General features: G+C 48.8%; 1 protein-coding gene across 5 annotated transcripts in view; it reads left to right on the top strand.

The window, feature by feature from the left end:
- The window catches only part of FOXN3 (forkhead box N3), a 215,090-nt gene that overhangs the window by 71,459 nt on the left and 120,639 nt on the right, over positions 1-22,992 (top strand). For all 5 annotated transcript variants that reach the window (XM_075426078.1, XM_075426077.1, XM_075426075.1 and 2 more), the window contains exon 2: positions 3,089-3,645. In XM_075426078.1, coding sequence (XP_075282193.1) covers positions 3,103-3,645 — 543 coding nt within the window. In that variant the 5' untranslated portion in view covers positions 3,089-3,102. The remainder of the gene's footprint in view (positions 1-3,088; positions 3,646-22,992) is intronic.

The raw sequence follows: 22,992 nt of genomic DNA, 5'->3' as shown, positions 1-22,992 counted from the left end.
GGCCTTCCCCTCCAGCAAGCGGGGCCGCCGGTGAGCGCCGGCCGCGCGGTCCGTTCTCCCCGCACCGGAGGCTTCTCCCCCGCCCCAGGGAGCCCCGACGCCGCCGGGCCCGCCCGCAGGGAGCCGCCGCCGGGCGGGGGGGGGGGGGGCTGGGACGGCCGCCCCCGCGCAGGGCACGGGCGGGCCGGGGTCGCGTGGCCGCCGCCAGGCGCGCCGCCGCCCTCCCCCCCCCGCCGGCGGCCCTCCCTTCCGCGGCTTCTCCCGTCGCGGCTGGCCCAGCCCACGTTTTCCCTCTCTCCCCTCCCTCCCTGGTCATGTGTCGCCTTTTTTTGTTTGCAGTGGAAACAATTTCTCGCTCTTCGGCTCGCAGCGCGGCGGACCGCTGCCCGTCGGGAGCGCGGGGCGGGCCCCATGCCGGCGGCGGCGCCCCCTGCGCCGGGACCCCCGCGGCACCCTCGGGGCTCGGGCTGAGGCGGGGGGCGCGCCATGCCCGGCGCCGTCAGATGAAACTTCGCGCCGCAGCCATGCAGGGACCGCGGTGAAACCACCCCCCCCACCCCCCCCCCCCCGCCGGGTAAGTTGGCGGCGCGCTGGTGTCGGTCGCGGGGGTTGCGCAAGGCGCCGGCGGGCCCGGCCCGGCGCTGTGCGGCTCACCCCGGCGCCGCGCCACAACTTGGCCAGGAGTTGGCTGCGCGGCCGCGGCGTGCGCGCCGCCGCGTCCCCGCCGATGCCGGGCGGCCGAGCCGCGGGGCCGCGCTGCGGGCCGGGCTGGTCCCGCCGGGGGCTTCCGGGGGCGCCCGGGCCGGGACTTTTGAACAGGCGCGCGCGCGCGCGCGTGTATGCAAACGAGGGCTCGGGAGGCGCCGCTGGGCGCGCGGCGGCCCGCGGGGCGGGCGCGCGGAGAAGTTGCCGTGGCGGCGCGGCGGGGCTGGCGAGGGCCGGTGACATCTGGCCGGCATTGGAGGTATGCGCGCCGCCCGCCCCGCCGGAGCAGCCCCGGTCTCCTAGCAACGGCATTGATTGGCTGGGGCGGTGGCCAATGGGCGCCCGCCCCCGCCTTCCCCTCCTCCCCCCCCCCGTACGGCAAGTACGGTGGGAGCGCTGCGCGGGGGGGCGGCCCCGGCGATCCCCCCCCCCCCCCCCCCCCCTTCCCCGTGGCGCGGCGGCCCCCTGGGGCGGGCGGGCCCGTGGGTGTCTGCCCGGGCTCCCGCCGTCGGCACCGGGCTGAAGCCGCCCGCCCGCCCGCGGCTCTCATGTGACCGGCGCTCCTTTGTCTGGCGGCGGGGCGCCGCCGGCCGCCTTAACACACACCCCCACACCCCCCCCCCGCGGTGCCGCCACGGCCGGGCCCCGCTGCCGGGAGCGGGGGGAGGAAGCAGCCCGGGCACCCCGCCCGCGGGGAACCGCGCTCCGCCGGGCCTCCCTGCAGGCAGCGGCGGCCGGCCCGAGGGGGCTCGCCCCCGGCAGCCGTGAGGGCTCTGCCCGGAGAGGGGAAAGAAGGGCGAAGGGCGGGGGGGGAGGGGGGATGTCTGATACGGCCCTTTGGGAGGACACTGGCAAACAAGCAAATTAAACAGAAAGAGAGCAGCGTGTTGTCATAGCAACAGTGCAATTAAATTACTTTACTGTCAGCCATCACATAATTTTCCTGTTGAGAAGCTCGCGGGACGTAACTTGCGCCGGGCGCGCGGCGGTGCCTCGGTGGGTCCCCTCCCGGACACGGGTGCGAGGGCACGTGTCAGCGCCGGCTGCTCTGCGGAAAAGTTCCGCCGGTTTCTGCTCCGGTAATGGCTGCTGCGGCCGAAGTGTCTGTAGAAAGACCTGAGGAACTTTCCTGTTTCGCTTTCGCCCTGTTGTAGCAGCTGAAATGAAGCCTGCTGTGGCTCCTTCCCAGAGGGGCTCTCTTGCTCCGTTTCTCCTGGGGATAGGTGGCTCGGTCTGTTCGTACATGTCGTTTTTTTACCCCTCATTGATGGCGTCGACTGCGTGACTTCAGGGAACTGCGGAGGATGCGTTTTGGGTCCGAGGAGTCATTCTGCTCTCGTTCAGCGTCTGCGCAGGAAGTTTCATCGTTTTTAAATCCATCATTAACTCTTTCCAATTTTTATTTCGCTGCTGTTCGCATCTCTGGACCTAAATCCCGGCAGTTCTACTGCATGGAGAAGCTGAGGGAGCCTGTCTCCTGCTGCTGAGGCAGGGCAGCTGGGCTCCTGTCTGCTGTTCTTGGCTTGGGCAGGCGCCCGGCTTCACCCAGGGGCTGAAGGGCTTGGGCCCTCCCAAGTGCTGCCCCCCGGCCCTGCTGCTGTGGTGCCCTGGGCACCGCATCCCACCATTCCCGGGCCGCTGCTGAGCATCGCGGCGGGCTGAACGACTCGGCTTTCTGCCGTGTTTGAAATACAGTCCAGCTTATGCTAAATCTTCTCTGTTTACATACATTTTTGAAGTGCTCTATTCCTCTGGCGCTGGTTTCCCCGTGCCTTGGCCCTAGTCCCAAAACTACCGTGCGTTGCTTTCCCTCCTCCCTTCTCCCACCCTTGCTGGTTTTGAAGTTCTGCTGTCATTTCTGAGTTTTGTTGCGACTGTAGTTGGATTTGATGCTTGTCTGCCTCAGCCTTTAGCCAGAGCGGCTTTAATCCCCGTGCCGTTGTGTTGCCCTCGAAAGTGAAACAGCTGAACTTAATCTGAAGCAACTGGCCTTAAGCCCCCTCTATTTTTTTTTTTTTTTTAGTTCACATGCTTACTAAAGTGGTACGGTCGGAGTATTCAATGATTCGATACGTGTATTTGTCATTAAAGGGACACGTCTTTCGGGTTTCCTGTGTGGGGCTTCATGTACACGCGGAACTGAGGTGTTTTGGGATTACCGTCTCACTCCGTCGACTGAAGTGTCTTCCCTTGTCCTGACGTTGGATTATTTTACTCAGCGGTTGTGGATGAGTGTTTCTGTGAGCCTGTCGTTTTTAATACAGATGGCAAGAGGCCGAGTGACCGGTTAGGGAAAAGCTGTCAAAATGTTATGCGGTATCTTTTTATGAGCTAACTTTTCTCCCTGTTTCTTTCTCCCCTTCCTTTGGATTCGCTCTCCCAGGAGCTGCTGTCTAAATGGGTCCAGTCATGCCTCCCAGTAAGAAGCCAGAGGGCTCAGGAATAAGCGTTCCCAGCGGACTGAGCCAACGCTACCAAGACAGTGATTTATCAAAGGCACTTCACGATGACGAGGAGCTAGATTTCTCTTTGCCTGCCATCCGATTAGATAAAGGGGCCATGGAAGATGAAGAACTAACTAACTTGAACTGGTTACACGAGAGCAAGAACTTGCTGAAAAGCTTTGGGGACTCGGTGTTAAGGAGCGTTAGCCCCGTTCAGGACATCGGTGATGACACGCCGCCGTCTCCTGCCCACTCTGACATGCCCTACGATGCCAAGCAGAACCCCAACTGCAAACCTCCTTATTCCTTTAGCTGCCTCATATTTATGGCCATCGAGGACTCGCCAACCAAAAGACTGCCTGTAAAGGATATATACAATTGGATCTTGGAACACTTCCCGTATTTTGCAAATGCACCCACTGGATGGAAAAATTCTGTGAGACATAATCTGTCCTTGAATAAGTGTTTTAAGAAAGTGGACAAGGACAGAAGTCAGGTAAGTTTGGAACTATGTAAACCTGTCTGGCTCTGAAAACATTCACCTGCTAATCCCAGAATGTGCCCGTAACAGTGAAACGCAGAATATGCAACGCTGTCCCTGGTAACGAAGTTCATTAAATTCAGAGCGCCAACATTTCTTCAGCGTGGCACATTCTGATTTTATTAAATTCATTGTCTAGACATCTGTAAGAAAGTACTCGGAGTGTGTGTGTGTTTTTTCTTTTCCCCCCAGCTGGTGTCTTCATGCATAGTGGTTAAATATTGTTTTTAGTTATCATGCTGTGGTAATGGTTTCCAGCTATACTAGATGAATGTAATCATGTTATAAATAGGCTGCTTGCTGTTCTTGGCTGATACAAATGTATAGTGAAAGGGTATGCCTCACGTAAGAGTCCATCATTTTCCCCTGTTCTGTGTTGTAATCTGAAAAAAACTTTTCTTTCTCTTAAACAAACAGAAGTAGTTCGGAATTTTGGTGAAGAAGCTTTGTTCCATTTCAAGCAGGTTTTAGAGAAGTTCTTCAAAGAGAGGGGATAGGTCTGGCATCAAAGGTGAAAGTTACCGTTCACCAAAATTCCAGTCGTTCTCTCCTTGGGCTCGCGTTGCCTCTGCAACTGGTGCGGTGGCAGAAGCCTGGGGAGTGTGTTTTTGCTTTTGGATCTGTGTGGTTGTGGCCTGGATTCACTGCTGAATCCTCAACGGCATCTGCGGGAAGAGGCTGTGTGCACGGCAGCGGGGCAGCGAGCCGGGCAGTGGAGGCAGCCCTTTCCTTAGCCTTCTGCTGCGTCTGTCTGCCTGGGAGCAGGTATCGGTGTCCGACGGGGGCCGTGTCGAGAAGCAGTGGTCTGGGTGAATCTTTGGCAAAGTACGAGTATCCTGATAAAAATATCAGCTTGCAGATTAATTTCACAGGCCTTCTCACAGGTTAGTGAAGTAAATAGCGGGTAAAATCACATCACTGACCATCTGTCTCTAAAATTGGCTGAAGATCGGAAAGTGGACGCTTTCTCCTGGCATAAACAATAGATGCACTAAACTTTTGTATTTCAGTGAAGTAAATGCCGTGATTGTCTCCTGACTGGTTACCCTGAAACTAGACTGCTGTTGGTGGTGCTGTTCTCCCTATTTTGTGTGTGATTTAACTTTAAATGCTGTGGAATAGGAGCTCAACTAACTCTAGAGGGAGAGTCATATATTATCCTAAACTAGCAACTTTGCATTTTAAATTACATAACTTTCTTTTCTCTGGAGCTTTTCCTTTTTAAACAATTGACAGTTTTAGCCAGGGTTTTTTTTCTATTTTTTAAATGTTATTCCCTAGAATCCACTGTCCACATATTGCTGATCGCACACTGTATGTTGGTATTTTTATAAATTAGTTGCTGTGAAAGATTGTGTGCGAGATTAAAAAACCCGTTCCTGAACTGGATCTTGTTTTGTGTAAACCAGAGTCTTAAAACCTTGTTTGGGAGTGAGACTACAATAACAAATGCCACGCCAGACTTTAACGATCCTGTCCCAGACCAGAAGAAACCTTCAGACAATGCATATAAAAAGCCCCAGAATATTGTAACTGGCGAGGCATACGTTGAACATTGCCGTTTGTGTTTTGTTCTATCCCTCTTCCTCTGTTTACAAGTTGACTATTTAGATTACAGCTTCCTTCCTACGAAGGACTTGTCTTCATGTCAACCTGTCAAATATCCGGCAGTCTGCTGAGCTCGTGTGAACAATACCACGACGCGGTGCTTCTCCGCAGAGAAGTGGCGGAGCACAATGCGTGACTAGTCACCTGTGTCTCAAGTTTGTGATTAGAGCCATGGTTACATAGCTAGACAACAAGGTGTGGTGGGAGGCCTTGCCTCTGTGAATAACGAGGTGGGGTTTTAGTCATTCCTGGAAAATCCCAGGTTAGGAGAAAGAATTTCTTCCATCTTCTGGAGATGCTGATAACTGCAGGGAGCCAGCATTAAGGTGAATGAGATGAGAATCTCAAACATAAAATGCACCAAGGTAGGTCGTTTAAATCCCCTGCTGGGTTTTTCTGGTGTCCTGGGACGTGGCAGGCAGAGTCCCAAGCGCAGAACTGGCGCTCAGTCAGAGTTGCTGAATCAGGTGCTTGACAGCTAATTGTGGACTTGGAAAGCAGTAAACGTCAACTGCTGGCTTTGAAAATACCTTCGTGTATGTGTGCACACGCACACTTGGGATTGGTTCGAGTACCTGGCAGCAAGCATCTCTGCTGTTCGGAAGGAAGGTGTCCATCTCAGGGGTTCTCTGGCTGTGGGCTGGGGCTTGGGGTGGGGGAAGGGGGGACTCAGCTCCGTAAGGAATCATTTCGTGCCACTGCTTCCCTTTTGCAACCAGATTCTGCAGATTGCCAAGTTTAGAGTCTGCCTGTCTTACTGTTTTTGAGTGGAAAGAAAAGCATTTAGCAAATGGCATGTTATAAAATGCTAACAAGATAGGCTCTGAAACATGTACAGTGTGGGGAGAAGGAGTTAATCAGGGCTGGGAATTGCAGGCATTTGCCAGTTGATGTGCGTTGACACATTGTGAAAAGCTAGAAGCTTTTCCTCTCGTAGTTGTGCTTTCCAATGTTTGTTTGTGTAGCCTTTCAGTAATCGTTTTTCTAAAAAAAGTTCTGCTGAACGCTTAATTCTTTTTTGAATTCCCTCTGCGTAGTAGCTTTCTCAATTTTGGGTTCCACTAATTTATATTCATGGGGCTGAATATGTATTTAATAGTATGCAGCTTTTTCTGCCTGCATACCAGTGCTTGTGTTTCGTGATGCAAGGTCCTTGTAAGAGAGGGGGAGAAAAATAAAAGACTTACAGGCTGCATCACTTTAGTTTTTGACTTGCCCTGTCCCGGTGCTTTTAGGTCTGATGTTGAACGCTGGGAAAAGGCATTTTTCTCCTTGGATTTGTTTATGCACTGCTGCTGTTCCACTTTGGCTGCAATGCCGGCAGGCTTACCTGGCAAGCCGACAGAGTGACTATTCGTGTAACTTCGCGATGAGGCTGATCTCCTGGATCTAACCAGAGAGCCAGGCTGAAGAAGGGAAAGTGCTGAGCCCTTGATTGTACAAACCTCTGTGCATTGAGCTCAGCAGTTTAATAATAGTTGGCTGGAGTACGAAGTATCACATGGTTGGGAGTAGATGAGGAGTTCCCTGGCTTTGCTGATACTGCCGGACCTGTGATTTCAGTCATTCAGATTAATCCTATTGTGAATGTACAGATCTAAATGTCCTCTAGTGTGTGTCCCATTTAGCACAACCCGTTAGCCCATGACTCCCCTGACTTCCCTACCATCTGGTCCTTGGCTATAGAGAGGAATTTTTCTTGTATATGTGTCTCCATAGCAACGAGTTTGCAGTTGATATGGAAAGTAAGCAGTTGCCCTAGCAACGGAGTTACTGATGTGGCAGCTTCTCTGCTTGCAGGGAAAGGGCTAAGCTAGTTCAGACGCATTATGTAGGTTTGCTGTAATTATAGCTGCGCCCACTAGTGCTGCTCTAGCTGAGGATCTGTTGAAAAATTTTGTTGTAAGCCCTATTTTTTTGCCCCCTTGAAGATTTGTTTTATTTGTGTAGGAATTTCTGCTTTGGACAAAGGCTGGGGGGATTGTATTTTCAGGGCACGTGCTACGACTGTGCCTTTCATGAATGCAAACTTTCCCAGTCATTAGTATCAAATGAGTGGATGAGGGGAAAGGATGTTTGACCTCGTTGGCTTCTCTGCAGATTTTTTGTCTCGGTGAACAGCCCACGATTATAGAAGCTGGGGTTCTTGTCCCAAGCTCCTTTCAGCTATTCTGCCGTCTTTTCTCCGGTGTGTGCTTCTTCGGGCATCCATCCTGTCAAGAGGGTTCCTCTTTGTGTCTGCTCTGCATTGTCTGAGATAGGGGAACACACATACGCTCCTGGCTATGGGCATGCTGAAGAAATTCAAGTCTCTTAAAAGGTTTGTTTGGCACTCGTGCTGAGGGATGTCTGAATAAAAATGTAATGAGGGTAAAGGATATGTTTATGGGGAAGGGAGAAGAAAATTCTCCTCGCTTGATGTGGAAGTTATTCTTAGAAGTATGTGGTCCATAACTGGGTCATGGAGATCCAGCCAGGCTCCTCCTCTGTCTGGAGCGGGCTCTGAGATGTGGGGACTCCCGAGTGGTCCTTGGGCTCGGTGAGAGCTGACGTCCAGCGTGTCCTGGTCTAAGGCGCTGCCTCTCATCAGCGCTCTGCCAGGGCGCCTGACGAGAGCCGTGGGGGACCTTTTGGGCACAGGAGACTTTTCAGGCGTCCCTCCTGCCAACATCTTTTCTCTAATGTGGTAATGTCTGGGCTTTTGACAGGTAAAACCCTGCAGAAAGATAGGCACTAGCTGGAGTGAGAGGAAAAGGAGCCTGCTTGTTCCTTGTTAGAATCTAATCCAATGTGCATATACACAAAGGCGAGGGACCAGGGACCCTGTCCTCGGTCTTTTAACATAGTTATTCGAGAAGATCTCCCGTGAAAGCTCGATGGCACTCTGGGGATAGAGATGATCTCTTCCATTTTTAATGTTGTTATCACCCAGACTGACCCAAATAACACAAGCATCAGAATTTCACTGCGTTTATAACATCTGGTGGAGCTAAAGTGTAAAAAAAAAACCCCAAAACAAACAACAAAGCAACCCCTCAGAATCATGTTAAGTATTGACTCCATTAATAAAATAATGTCCTAAATAAGCTGGTCCAACTGTTAATTTCCCACATTGTTGAAAGCAGATGTTGTGTTTTTAAATTGGAATTTGTGTAGTTTAACTTGAAATCCATTTTCTTACACCCTAGTCTGTCATACTGAAAAGCTCACTAGTAGCAGAAATTTTCTCCTCAAATTGGTATTTAGAGAAATAAGGGTCATCTCATTCCAGAGCAGTCGTAAAAATCTGTTGTGGTTTAACCTGGCAGTTGGCTACTAGGACCAGACAGCTGCTCACTCACTCCCCTCCCGCAGTGGGATGGGGACAAGAATGAACAAAAGGGAAAACTTGTGGATTAAGATAAGGTCCGTTTAATAAGACAACAAAGGAAGGAATAAAAATAATATCAGAATGTGTAAAACAAGTGACACACAATACAGTTTTTCTCACTGCCTGACAGCCAATAGTGCAGCCGTTCGCTGAGCAGCAATCATGGACCTCACGGATTTCACAGAGCTCGCCGAACTTGTGGAAAAGTTCCTGCCCCCCAGCCAGCCCCTGTTCATAAACTGAGCATGACATCTATGGTATGGAATATTTCTGCTGGCCAGCTTGGGTTAGCTGCCTGGCTATGCTCCCTCCCACCTCTTGTACACCTGCTCATTAGCCAAACATGAGAAACTGAAAAAAAGTCCTTGATTTCTTAGCAACTGCTAAAAACACCAGTGTATTGTCAACATCCTTCATCCAAAACACAGCTACTGGGAAGAACATTAACTTTATCCCAGCCGAAAGCAGGACAAAGTCTCTAGAACCATACTGTAGTATGGAGTTTCCAGATACCAGAGAATTTATGGAGAACTTTTCTTCAATCCTCTCAGTTTTGTTTTTGAAGTGCAAACCCAAGAAATTATGTAGAATATTTAAATAATAGATTTCCTAAAGCTGTGCGTGGAAATAACATGCTTCCATTTCACTGGCTTCCAGCTGGCTGACTTTACATCAGAGCTTACTCTTTGCAGTGAAGTCTGCCTGTGTGAACTGGTTTAGAGCTGTACAAAGCATAATCAGTTCTTTTTCAAGTGATGATGAAGAGCTGGCAATATCCGGAGAGTCCTCTGAACCTCATACCTAAGGTATTTACGTGATCTTGCTCTTGGCGAAGACAGCCTGCGGGCCGGCATCCTGCTGGGTAGCTGGGGTGGTAGTTGCACATTGACAGGCGATGGACCTACCAGAGGGCACTGGCTACTTGGGTGAAATAAACTGGAGTAACGGGCTGCGTCTGTGCTGCTAACCTGCTCCTAACCTGCAGCAAAGATGATGTGAAGCGTGTTAAGCAGCACCGAAAGAGCCCAGACAGGAAAGCAGGAGAGAGATGCTCTTTACCTTTTGGGCTTGCGCTGTGGTGGGGTTGACGAGTCCGTTTTCCAGCCGTGGTCGCACCTCCGTTACTCCTGGCTGTTTGCTCCAACACCTTCCTGGCATGTGAACTTCTGCATTTCTGTGCCAAACCGTGGATCTGGTCAGAGGTACGATCCGGCTGGATTTTTATCTTTCCCTCTTTTTTTAATACTGGAGTTGCTTTCCAGCTTAATTCCCTGATTTGGGTCACACTGCAGTCCAGCAGCAGTTGGAGGGAGTAGAGATGATGGGGAATACCTCTGGTCGAGACTGCGGAGGAGGAAAGCCATTCCTGAGGGAAGAAGGGCATGAGAGAGGCAGGGAGAGTCGCTGCATGACTGCTTGGTGGGTTGATTGATGTGCTCCCTACCACAAGGTGAAGGCTAGGGTGAAATGAGAAAAGAAGTTTGAATACAGTGGGAGGCTTTCTTCTGTTGCAGACATTTCTTTTGTTTTTCGCCTAGGAGCAGGACCGTGCTATTTGTTGTTCCAGTGGCCTGTGTTCGCAGCTCTTTGTGGTGTTTTACAGCTGATTTCGAGTGATCCAAGTCTGGGCTGCCGCCATCAGACATGGTCCCTCCCCAACCTGGCCACCTGTTCCCTTTGCTGGGGGACTGAACAGATCCAGGGCTGTACTGCCAGCCCCTCCCTAGCTCATACTGGCATGTGCGTCACCGTGCAATGAGCGGGCTGAAAACAGTTTGTGTTTATTTTCATTTAGGTTATTTTTCAGTGGGCTAATTTAGTTGGGTTCATTTTCAGCACCCTGCTTAGCTCATGGTCGTGGTGGTCAGAGGAGCACCAGTGTCAGCATGGGCCGTGGGCTCAGTCTTGTTTGATCCGGCATGAAACCGTGCCCATGGCCCTCAGCCAGCACGGAGCTGACCCAGCAGCAGCAGGAGGAGACGGGGAAGGAAGGGGTGGGGAATGCTCTTGCCTTCAAGAGCACAGGCTGTGCTGAAATCGCTGGGATGGCTTGTATGTTTGGTCAGATACGTGGCTTGGTGCTGGACTGGAACCATACAACATGGCTGAAATGGTTCTTAGAAAACTGCAGGGATGTGCGTTTTTTCTCATTTGTGTCAAGGTTTGTTTCTTTCTGTTGCCCAGAGGTCTTAATGTTGGCAGTAGGGGTGGCTCTGAGTGGAGCTGTGCTGTGGATCCTCTGACAAGCTGTTATGGAAGAGGGAAGGATATCCATAAAATCAATTGTCAGGCTTTTCCGTGCTACTGTCTTTAAGTCCTTATCACCACCTAGGTTTCTTCCTAATTGTCAGAGTGCTAACGAATGGCTGTTGTCACTGCTGGCGAAGGAAGCACGGACCGTGGGGCCATGCTCCAGTTCGAGCTCAGGAGGCCTCACTGGCTCTGGGGTACATATGTAGCCAGGAGTGCTTTACGTGTCTGTTAGCGAGCGTCGGCCCGTGGGGATCACCGTGAAGCTCGGTGGTGGAAGACAGGACATGGCCCTGAGCGCCAGACCCATGGTGGGGGCTGAACATCAGAGGTGGGGTGAGCTTGCTGGTCTGGCCGGGTGTGTGCTCTGCTGTCTTGCACTTCAGTTCTCCAACAAAACACCACGGAATCCATTTTAATTACAAAATGTGTGTCCCTTAGACTTCCTCCTTCCTTTCCTAAAGAGGAAGTGAAGTGTTTTACGTTGGCTGAAAGCGCACAGTAAGTTGTGCTGCATGGCTTCTCCTGGGCGAAGACCTCATGAAAAAGCATTTAAAAGACTTGATTGTAATTGAGCAGTTGAAAATAGTTGAGGTGTTGGAAATACTCTTCAGGCGGCTTGAAGTCGCCTTCGAGTTGCTGAGGAAGCTTCCTTTCCTTGCTCTGGTTTCAGGCGGTTGCTGCGTCCCGCTCGCTGACCCGGGCACCTGAAACCCTGGCTAATTCCTGTGTTTCTGGTGAAGTCGTCGGGACGACCGGCCCGGTGGGGTCTGAGGAGCAGTCCCCAGGCTGCTCATACCTGCTCCTTCTGCCTTATTTTCAGCTAATCGCTGTAGCTTCATCATAAATCTGGTTAAAACAAATGAATGGTCCAGGGTAACACAAGCTGGAATCCTTACGGAAAAGGGATGCAGTGTGACTCTGTTTTTAATTAGTTTGTTGGTAATTGTGTGTGGGTCAGTGGTGGCTTAGCGTATAGAAGTAATTGATTTCTGTCATTTCAAGACCGGGCAGACCATTGCTAGGTGAGGTCATGGTGTGTATATATGCATATATGTAGCTATAACAAGGCAACAAGTTTTGATGCAGTTAGTTTTGTGAACACAGATTTGCTTAAAAAAATACCCCCACGTGGCTGCGGCTGGTTAAGTTTTGCTCAGTAAGCATCTAGGGAAAGACTCCTGTAGAGCAGACTTTCTTTTTTAACCTAATAAAGATTTCTTTCTCTTAAGTATTTGCTTTTATCTTTTGATTCATAATCTGGTATTTTGAACCAGTACAGTCAAGTCTCCTGTCTTCTAGGTAAAGGAAGATACTGAAGAAAGTTTGCTTTAATGAGATGCGTATGAATCTTGCTGGTTTTCTGGTACTTCTGGTTTAAGTCAGTTATTAAGTAGTTCAAGAACAATGAGATTTTGCTTTGTTCAGTAGTAGCAACTGACTTGTTATGATTCAGTATTTAAGTTTTGGTCTCAAGGAAAAAACTGTTTAATTTTGCTTCCTAACATCTGTCATTTGATCTAATTCCCAGTTAGTTTTGAGTCCCTGTCCCACCCATTCCCTGCCTGCTCCGGTGTCTCAGAGCTGGCCAAAGGCAGGGCACCTGCTCAGCTCCGGAACTGGGGAGTGATTCCGGGTGGGCTGGGCGAGAGAGGAGATGCGAGACCGGATTGTCTGGCGGTGCTGAATGGACAAGCAGCAGAGGCACGCAGGCAGTCTGTTCAGGTGCGCTCAGGAGTCTCTGTCCTTGGCGCCAGCGCCCTGATGTCTTTAAAGGTAAAATGGATCCTGTATGTCTGCTTGAATGCTTATGTCAGTCTCGTATCTTAGTTTTTCTGACTTAATTCCTGTGTGTGTTTCCTCTGGTTTGGAAGAATTCAGCCACAGAAGTAATACCGTACATTTTCTTTAGCTCTTCTTTAACTTTAAGAAAGGCAGCTCTTCTGAAGGAGCAGAGATGTCGCTGCTGTTGGACAGTGGCCGTGAGGATGGCTGCTGGGACACTCGCCGTTCAGCAGAGTCTGGCTGGCCTGGTAGGTGAGGGCAAGGAGCACCATCCTCAGCTGTGCTGCTTTTAGCAAGAGCTTCCTGAGGTTTTCTCATTGAGCAAATTTAGTGTCCAGGACTGAAGGTCACGCAATTCTCACCTTTAATTACACAAGGGAGCGCAGAATGCCTCGGCTCTGCCGTGCCATTGTGTCTTTGATTCCTCCTAGCCTGCCTTCAGATCTAACTGATCAAGTGGCTGGAGCTGCCGAGGTGCCTGGTAGCTGAGGCACTGCACCCACACCATGCTCATCATCGCCGCCGTGTCTGGTCATTTAGTGCAGATCATTGCAATGGCAATAAAACTGTGGTTATCTTTTCTGGAGAATGAGCACACTTAATGACAGTCTGGATGCTGACAAGGTTTATCTACTTGCTTCTGCAAAGTCCTAAATTTTTTGTAGCTGTAAGTGGTGTCAGACTCATCAGTGACAGAGGTCCTGTAAGATAAGCAACAGTAGGGAGGAAGAAGGGGAGTGACCTTCCTACTTTGGCATAAATTTTTTTTCCTCCTGAATTTTTGATAGGTCACTGTTGGCCCTCCTTAGCCTGGAATGTTACTTGTTTTCTTCTGGTCTCCTACCGATTTGGACTCCTGACTTCAGAGGAGCTGCTTTTGATTTACTGTTGAGTAAAGAACAGCAGAACTGGGACTGAGGGCTGTGGAAAGTAGCAGTTGTGGCCATAAATGATGCCTCTGGATCTTACTCAGTTATCCATAATAGTAATTTTGGAGGCAGTACTTTTTAAGTAGTTATGTTCTTCAAATTATGTTCTGGGTGTTACAGAAGCTTCGTCCTGGGAACTGATACAGGAATTTGTGAGAGGACTGGTTCCAAGAATCTTAAATGTGAGTGGGTTTTTCCTTGCTGTGGTAGAAAAGAATCCAAATTGCTGCCCTTAGCCGGTGACTGAAGATACTAGAACACTATCTATGGCATGCTGAATTGTTGTATTTCGTTGCAGCAGTGAACGGTAGCAATTTACCTCTAGCTGAGTACTATCAGGATTTTGAAATGCCGGTGTAACTTGCTGAAAGACGACTGTTGGTAAGCAGAGGAATGAACAGGCTTGTGTATGGGGAATTCTCAATGGCATGGAAAAGTGTCTATGGTAGTACATGGAGCAGAAACCTATTGATGGGGTTTTGCGTAAGAGAGTCTAGTTGAATGCTGAATTCAAGCTATGAGCAGAAAATTAGTCTCTGCTCTGGAGCTGTGTTTATGAGATCCCATGGCTGCCTACTGTGGGAGGGTACTCGCTGAGATGAGGCATCTCTTGTAAATGTTTTTCTGAGTTTACGGTTGAGAAGAAATGCCTACAGTGCAACTTGCAGGGGTTGCAGGTGTTAATGCAAGACTAGGGTTAGATATTCAGATACCTTATCTCAAGCTTTCATTTACATATTTTTATCTCTTTTCCTCACCCTTTAAGGTGGAGAGTGGGAACACACCTCTCCTTCATTCTTGTGTGTTGCAGTAAAAATAGGGAATTCGTTCGTGAAATGCTCTGGTTTTAGATGAAGGGGATTGGGGTAAACATCACGGTTAAGGTTAAGTGATACAGAACATAAAAAAACCTAACGGTTTTGCAATGGGTTCTGTTTTCTTTAAATTGTTGGGGAGAACTAAATTGTTCTTGCATGGTTCGCCTTTAGGAATAAAGTCCTTGTCATGCAGAAAAAGCTGTATTTGCAAGGCTCTCCTCAGTTCCACTGCCTTGCACTGGCAGTCCACGTGCAGCCTGCTCCAGCCCTAGAATGACCCAGAAGCGCTGCACTTCCAGAGATGCTCACTGCTCCTCGGAGCGCTGCGAAGGCTTTTGGAGAGGAACGTTTAGCGGCTTTAACAACTGTGTGCTGCCAGCTCAGGTGGAGCTGCAGTTACACTCAGACTTTGAGAGAAAATGGTACAGAGCTCCTGGGTCAAAAGGTATTTTAGTTGTGCGGGAATCCCCTTCAGAGATTATGTTTATTTATAAATTTAATTGGAAACTATATGATTGACTATGTGATTCTCACATAATTCCACTCTTCCTGAAGTACTTGAGGACTAAGGAGCTGTAGATGAATAGTGTAAGTAATTTGTTGACTTGCCGACCTAGCTAAGGTAGGAAGAAATGCCTGGTGTGCACGGGCAGCACAGGCTGTCAGGCTGCAGTTGGGAGGGATGGGAAGTTTGAGGGTCAGGATGTGGCCGGGGTGGGTGGGAGTCAGACAAATGCTGGTGCTTCTGACATTGCGCGGTTTGTTTTGAAGCCATCAGATGAACTTGTCCAAGATTTTTTTTCCTGTTTTGGCAATTAACAAATGAATTTATTGTTATGTAATAACCTCGCACTAATTTATTTGTGTTTTCTCCGCCCCCCCCCCCGCCTACAGATGCATGTTTTCTCCCTTAATGTTCAGGGTTAAATATACAGACCCTGGTGTTGTAAAAGAGGGTGGATTTGTTTTTTACAATTTTATATCAAGTTCTAGTACTTTGTAGACTGTTGGCTGCACGGCAGAGAAAGAGGAAAGTAGCTGTCATAGAGACAAATTGCACAGAAGGCTCAGTACAGTGCTAGCTCCCGGCTATTGAGACAAATAGGATTTTATTCTTCAGGCTGTACCTCCTTTTCTGCTTAAATTCATTTATTTTTGTATCTGTCTATGTATGTGTGTGGGCTTAAAAATATATTTTACATATAAAAAGCATTACATAGTCATATTGTTTTTTAAATCATCCCAACGCTTTTTAAGGTAAAATGGGAGCAAAAGTGGTATGGGTTTGGGTTGTCACACAAAGCTTTCTATCTACTTGCATCTGTGCATTAGGAAAACAAGATGCTGTCATAGTGGTACGCCTCTGCAGTATTTCCTTAGGACAGATGTGTCCTGTTGCCACAACTGGTTACCAGTTAGTCTAAACAGATCACACAAAATGCAGAGTCTGACTGACATGAACCATCTCTCTTGCTTTTTCCAAAACAAACCAGCGCGTAAAATTTAGTAAAACACCTCCACTTTGACTAATTTTTCATTCTTTCAGGTTTTGCTAAAACACCTGCAAGACTTCAGTGCCTTTTGGGCAGTGCTGCTTTTCTTTGGAGGAAGATAGTTCCTTGTTCTCGGCTTAGCAAGTCCACTTTGATGTGTCATTTGCTGTTGGCTTTTATAGCTGAGTAATTTTGAATTTGGGAAAGCAGAAATTTAATTATGACCCTTTCCATTGAGAGACAAGGTTTTCTGTCATTAATTTGTAGTATTGAAATTGCAGGGGAGATCTTGCTTTCTCATCCTGGTTTTGTGCTGACTAGGAAAAAAATAGGAAAATGTCCTCTCCCCACCCCCCCCCCAGTAAAATACTTGCGTTATTTTGGTTTCAAAGTAAACATGCTTATGATCTAACCACTTTTGCTAATTACCATCTGCTCCTTCACCAGCACTTGAGTCCCACTCACCCTCCAGTGCCTAGTATGCCAAAAATGCGTTTGCCTGAGCTTGAGCCGACAGGACAAGAGTCCATGCCTTAATTACAGTAGAATTATCCACTTGTGTGCCGCATCAACTTTGATTTATTTCCCTCACAGTTTATAAAACAGGGTTCGCAAACTTGTTGTTGGATTTGCGCTCTGTAATTTAGACGTGCATTAAAAAGGGCAAGAATTTGCTTCATCAGTAAATTCTGAGTTTTGCTGTTGTGACTGTCAATTCCTGTTGCTTGGCATCAGGCTAAACAATAAAAAGGTTCCAGAGCTGGCTTAAATGGCTTTTCAGTCCACACCACGTGTAGCCTCGGCCTTCTCGCACTGTGTACAGAGGCATGCTTTTGTTTGGAAAGGGAGGGAATTCTATCATTGCCCAAATAAATTCGCTGTGTTTGTATTGTGTGGCTTTTAAGTTAGACCAAGCAATGTTAGCATGTGGGGGGGGGGGGGGGGGGTGTAATAATGTGGATGGATATGATAAGGATGGTGGGGGGTGAGCTATTTATATAGATTTGGGCCTTAGAAGTTATGAAATTGGCTTAAAAATCATGTCATTTAAAATAATGGGGGAGGGAGCGTGTGCCTTATTTCAGAGCCTGTAAGATCTTTTACAGGTTCTTTTACAGAAGTGAAGACAGCTGAAAACACTTTGGTTTGGTTCATCTGTCGTCGTGTGTGTCGTGTCTGTCCCCCCCCCGATTTTGCACCATCTTGTGACTTTCTGATAGAAACACCTAGAATCCCAACATGCTAAAAATGCCATGAATCAGCAATGTTAAAGCCAGATTCTGGAGGTTATGATAAAGCTGTAATCTGTCAAGTTTCTTTCAAACTCTTGTTTGTGGTGTGTTTAGTATTGCCCTGGAGAGTCTTTTGCAAGGAAAACACAGCAGTTAGAGAAATCCTCTTCTGTACAGTGCAAGTGTCAGCATTTGTGCTCGCTGGGTGTGATTATGAAGAGAAGAAGGACCCTGTGGAGGATGCCAGCCCTTTTCCACGGGCTGGAGCTTTGAAGCTGGTGTATCTGGCTTCCTTTTGTGGGGCAAGCAATGGTGGATTTTCCCACCACCAGCATGCTGGAGGGCTGGTTGCTGTTTTTCAGCAGGATTTGGTATATTGTGCAGCTCTGAAAGGTGAGATCGCTGCTGTCAATTCATCATCAGGAGAATGGATGGAGTCAATTAAAAGGTGCCTTTTCCTTTGTGCACAGCCTTTGGATAGGGCCTTCAGCAGTTTGGACCTCATTTTCTAGCTGTGCGCTTTTTGCTGTAAGAGAGTTTGCATGTTATTTGTGGTTGCATTTCACATTCAGGTATTCATTTCCGATTGCTATTTTTGTGTTTTTTTCCCTGCTTCGTTCTCTCTTTTCTTATTTGCGTCATCTAGAAATGGAACCGTTCATAAACATCTGTCTGAAGAATGCGGGCAGGGGCAAGTGCTTTAAATCATTGTTGGCTCTGTGCTGAAACTGCAGTTACATTTCGGGAAAGAAAGAAGTTGCAGCCTTATTTGAAGCAAGATTTTAGTTTGTAAACCGTTTGCTATTTTTGGTGTGGCAAATATGAGGGCTTCCTGTGTGAAACCTATAGAGCAAAAGATCACAGGAGACCTGGAGCAGTGACTCAGGTCACAGCAGGCCTGTTTGCATGACACCTGTGTCATCAAAATAGCCTTGCTTTGGCATGCTCAGATGAGAATTTCTTTTCCTTTAGATGGTAGATCTGTTCAAAGGCATACTTGATCATGAATAATTTGGAGGAAAACAATTTTCCATCCTTCTGAGAATATCGTGCATCTCCTTCTCCTTGTTGCTTCTGAACTCTTCACAACATCAACATCTGATGTTTGGCACGTTGTCAATTTTTGTTGCTGGAGTCTGCTCAGAAATTGTTTCTCCCTGTTCCCTTCTACTTCAGGCATGTTAAGTCAGATAAATTCATACACTGATGTTTAATCACTGAGCACTAATCACCCTTGTGCAATATTTATCAGCAGCCTTTTTGTATATGATGATCAGAACGAGTAATAGCTTGCTAGTAAACACTGAGGAGTGGGAGGGTAAAGATGGTGAGTTAGCCCAAAGTTGAAGTTGATACAGCTTTGCTGATACCCTGATGTTTCTAGACTCCATCAGACAGCGTTATCCTCTCTTTTTTCCCCCTCCCCTGCTCCAAAGCCTGTTTTTCTTCTTGTTCTCATGTTCAAGACAAGCAGTAATCCTTCCTTTCTGTGGATGGAGTGGCTATCGACAGGGGCCCCAGTTCCCGTTCTCTGGGCTGCTGAGGTTGCCCATGGTCTCATTTTCCCGAGGAGCCCGTCACTTCTCCTCCTCCTCCTCTTCCTCCCGGCACACGCGAAGCACAGCAGGCTTCCCATGGAGCCCTGTGTTGTGGGGGCTGCCTGTGAACGTCTTACCTGAGCACGCACCTCAGAACAACTGCTGACGAGATTATTCGGTTAAAAAGAGACTGGGAAAAACCCAGGTAGGCAGGGCTGCGGTGTCGGGGCTGAAAGCTTTTTTTCCCCAACCCTTCCTCCCACTCTTTCCTTACTGGGTAGAAGACCCGGTCTGTGCCTGAACTTGCTGTTCTGAATAACCTCTGCTGTGCGCACGGCGACTGCTGCTCGCGTCCTCTTTGCTGCCAGCTGAGCTGAAAGAGCGCCCTGAAGACCGACAGTTCTATTTCTGCTGCAGTTGTCTCAATGAGTTTGCAGGCTGGCTCTGTGCTGCTGCCTCTGTCACATGCCTTTCGATTCTCTTCTGTGAATTTGAGGAAACTCGCTTTTCCTTGGCTTTTTGTATGAAATAGCAAAATCTCTGAGGAATTTGGAATCGCATCTGGAAAAATGAAGTGGACTTTGAACAGAGGAAGAATCTATACTGAGTCAAGATCCTTAAGTATTCGGACTTTGATTAATGCTCTGCTAATGCAGAACTAGTCTGCCTGGGAAAAACATGAATAAACCTGTGAATCCTATTCTTGCCAAGCTGTAGGTTTTGATCAGGGACTTGCTAGCTTCCTTGGAAAACGTCTAGGTTTAAATATTCATTTTTTTTTTCTTTAAATCCATACACACCAGTGAAGTGTACATCTTACTTCTCTAATCACTTTGCCATGTTTAATAAACTACCTGCACACTTTCAAATCTGTTTTACTGGTGGAGGTGCACAGGGAAGCTGAAATGCAGTATTAATTAGCCACTCTAAAACACACTTGATTGAGTGGCTTGTGCTGCCGAAGTTCCTCATGCCAAGCTCTGTTGCATCTGCTGCTTTTAGTGTTTTACCAGTTGCAACCCCTGTAGCCATCCTTGTAAAAATACAGGCATCTAAAAAACCCAAGGCAATGAATTGTAATTGTCAAATCTATTTTTGAGGTGCTGCATGGAGAGAAAAAAAAGGGGGGGATCCTGCAATTTTAAGGATTCTGGCTGTGAATAAAACTTTGAAGGCTAAGCAACTTCATCTCTTCTTACCTTTTTCACAAGCCTATGCTTCTACAGCGGACTTAAAATAAAAATAGGAGGAAATGTAAGCACATCCCAATTAATTGCTCCCACAATGAGAAGTTCCTGTATTGTTCCTTTTAACTTCCTCCACCTTGAGGGTGACTTGGATGACACCCAGCCACGTGGCTTTCTGTCTCCCACTGCCACCATGTCCTTCTGCTGAGGACAATTTCTCACCTGCTTCCCCATCCCCGACCTTTGCTTCTAGGATGCTGGTCCCCATGGGCTGGGCGCAGGCCAGTACTGTGAGCCCGCGGGGCGGCCGAGGGGACCGCGCTTGCTGCTGCGTGGCCCAGCAGGAGGACACGCTACCATGCCTGACCCGCTGGCCACCACGACTCCTGCTTGCGCCTGCGGCGACGCTGCAGCCCAGCCGCCTCCTGCCACCAGCCAGCTGCGGCGTCTCGCCCGCCGCAGCGGGAAGAGCCCTCACGCTCTTGTGAGCTGGTGGGCTGTGGGGCGGCTGCCGGAGGAGACCGAGGGTACAGCCAGGGTGGGGAGAAGGTGCACATAGGTGACCTGCGATGTGGTAGTGGGTGGAGGCAGGCAGGCGGCTCTGCAGCCCGCTCCCCGTCTCTGCTCGCGTGTGTAATTCCCCTGCAGTCTGGAGGTCAGAGCCTCCCCACGCCAGAAGGCTTTGATGCAGTGGAGCTGTGTTTCTCGCTCTCCTGGGAAGGTGTTTATGGCCGGCTCTCCAGAAGATGTGGGGAGAGGTTAGTGCTGAAGATGGCGGTGCTCTTCCTCCACAGCCAGACCCAGCACGGGCTTGCTGCTCCCTATCTGGCCGTGTGTAGGTCTCAGTGCTGTGACCGTCAGGTGGGATTCCTTGCTTGCTTTGTATTACAATAAAAGCACGATGCCAAATCCCAGGAGGTGAGGAAAGCCCTCTCCGCCAGGTGTGGCCGGTTGAGTCCCACCAGGGCACCCAGTGTCTAAGAGGGGGTGTGCTTGCTGGAGCGGCTGGGTTCCAACCTCCCTGCAGCAGGTTTGCTCCTGGAGCCGAACTGGTCCTGCCCTGGTTCGCCTGCATAGCAGACCAATTAATTTCTCTGGCTCATTTAGGAGGCGATGCTCCAGAGCCTTGTGAGAGTACCTGGCGATGGGGAGGGAGGGGGGTTGGTGCAGGCTGCTTGCACAGGTACCAGGTCATAGTGAAGTCTCAGGTTTTTCGGAGTCTGTGAGGTTTTGGCTTGTGACATCTGGGCTGTTGTTGATTCGCGTTGTTTGAGTGGGGTAGAGGCTTCAAATGCAGTCAAGAAGTTGCTGTCGTTGTGGAGAGGATGTATGCAGTGGGGCTGGGGGGTGTGTGTGTTTTTGTTTGCTTTCTGGGGTTTCATTCAGCCGTGAGAAAGAGGAGAGGGAAAGAGAAATGATAGAAAAAAAATAAGTATCTCTGAGCTTAGTGTAGAAATGTGACACAAGCGTAGTAGAGTATGTGTGTGTAAGTGGTGGACATAATTGGGGCGTGGGTAGATGTGGGGTGACAGCGAGGTCTCTTGCAGGAGGACAGTTTTTCTTCAGCGCATGCCTGCTGCAGGTGACGGGGATGTGTTGAGGCTGCCGAGCGGGGCTCAGGACAGAGCACAGCTTTGTTTCCCTGAAGAGCCCAGGAACCCTTGGAAACCCCACATCCAGGCAGCCTCTCAAATCGTTTATCAAAGTGCCTGTTTTTCCCCCTCAATTCGTCTTGCGAACTGATACTAAATACTTAGCAAGGAAAAACCCTACATTAAATAAACAGTTATAGGGGGAAATGGTGCAAATCCATTAGCTTTTGTCAGGTCTTCCTTATTTCTATTTTTATTTGTCACTGCTAATGGATTTAGTGCAACCTACTCCCTCCCGCCCATCTCTAGTAGCTGTTAACCCCTTCCCCTGGAAATTCACTCGCTGGCTTATTTCATCATTATTGCTCTAGTACGCAAAAAATGACCTGCAAACCTCTAGCACAGATACAAGTGTTAAATAATTTTTTGAACATCTGTTGGGTGAAGGGTTGTGTTTTAGAATTGTCGCTAGGTTTTCATGCATGATGTAACTATATATTTGTAAGGAAAGGCAATTTGTATCTTTTCCAGTTGTGTAATTTAGATAACATGAAGAATATCAGATGACCAGTGGATACTGAAATGAGTGCCCCTCTGACACGGAATTAGCACACCCCACTAAATGGGCTATTGGTCTGGAGTCTCAGGGATTTTTTTTTTCTTTTGCCTTAGACTTTATAGGTGACCTTGAGCACTTAACTTCTTTTTTGTTCTTTTGTTTCTGTGTCTCCTCAATTTTCTTCTCAGTAGAGTAGAGATAATTACACTTTCCATGTATACACAGAAATTCTATAGGCTGAAACAGCCTTATTAATGCGACTCGCTACCTAATCTCCCTCAAGTATGCCGTGTGATGGCCCGTCACACTGACAGGCTTGCTTCTGGGCTCTCCTGCCTTCCCAGCCCTGTCTCACTGCGTCTGTTTGATCTTGTACTTTGTTCCTCCCTAGCAGTGTCACAGCCTGTCTCCTGCAGCACCTGGACTTCGCCTAGCCCGGAGAGGCTTTGGGGCACGGCTGGGGTTGCTAGGCACTACCATGGAACAACATATGAGTGCTTTGTATAGGAGCGAGGCATTGTTTCAGGGCAGTTAATGACACTGCTTTCTTCAGTTGCTTGCAGGATTTCCATATGGCAGTCTGATAGCTTTGTAGGGTGGTTTGCGTATAAACTCAGCAAGGAGACGCTTAACAGGCTGAACGTGACTCTTGGAGTTGACTGAGGTAATGCAACACCTCCTGAGCCTGTTGGAGGAGTCGCTTTATGATGAGCAGTGGGAAGCTAATGTAGGCTGTAGGCAATAGCGTTGCGCAAGCTCACCTTTTCTGAAGGACGTATAGGTGCTGGTATGCTGGAGGAGAAGTGGAGGAGCAGAGGACCAGCTGTACACGTAGTGTCATCTGGCAGTGGGTCACTATGACTGAAATAACAATAGAGAATTGTTCGCGACCCGGCATTGAAGCGACCCTGATGGGATCAGGAGCCTGGACGCTGAGGACA

The sequence above is a fragment of the Opisthocomus hoazin genome, chromosome 7 (genome assembly GCF_030867145.1).
Source record: "Opisthocomus hoazin isolate bOpiHoa1 chromosome 7, bOpiHoa1.hap1, whole genome shotgun sequence".
NCBI classification, from domain to species: Eukaryota; Metazoa; Chordata; class Aves; order Opisthocomiformes; family Opisthocomidae; genus Opisthocomus; species Opisthocomus hoazin.
Note: the sequence above shows the minus strand (reverse complement) of the source record. Positions and strands in the feature narration are given on the sequence as shown.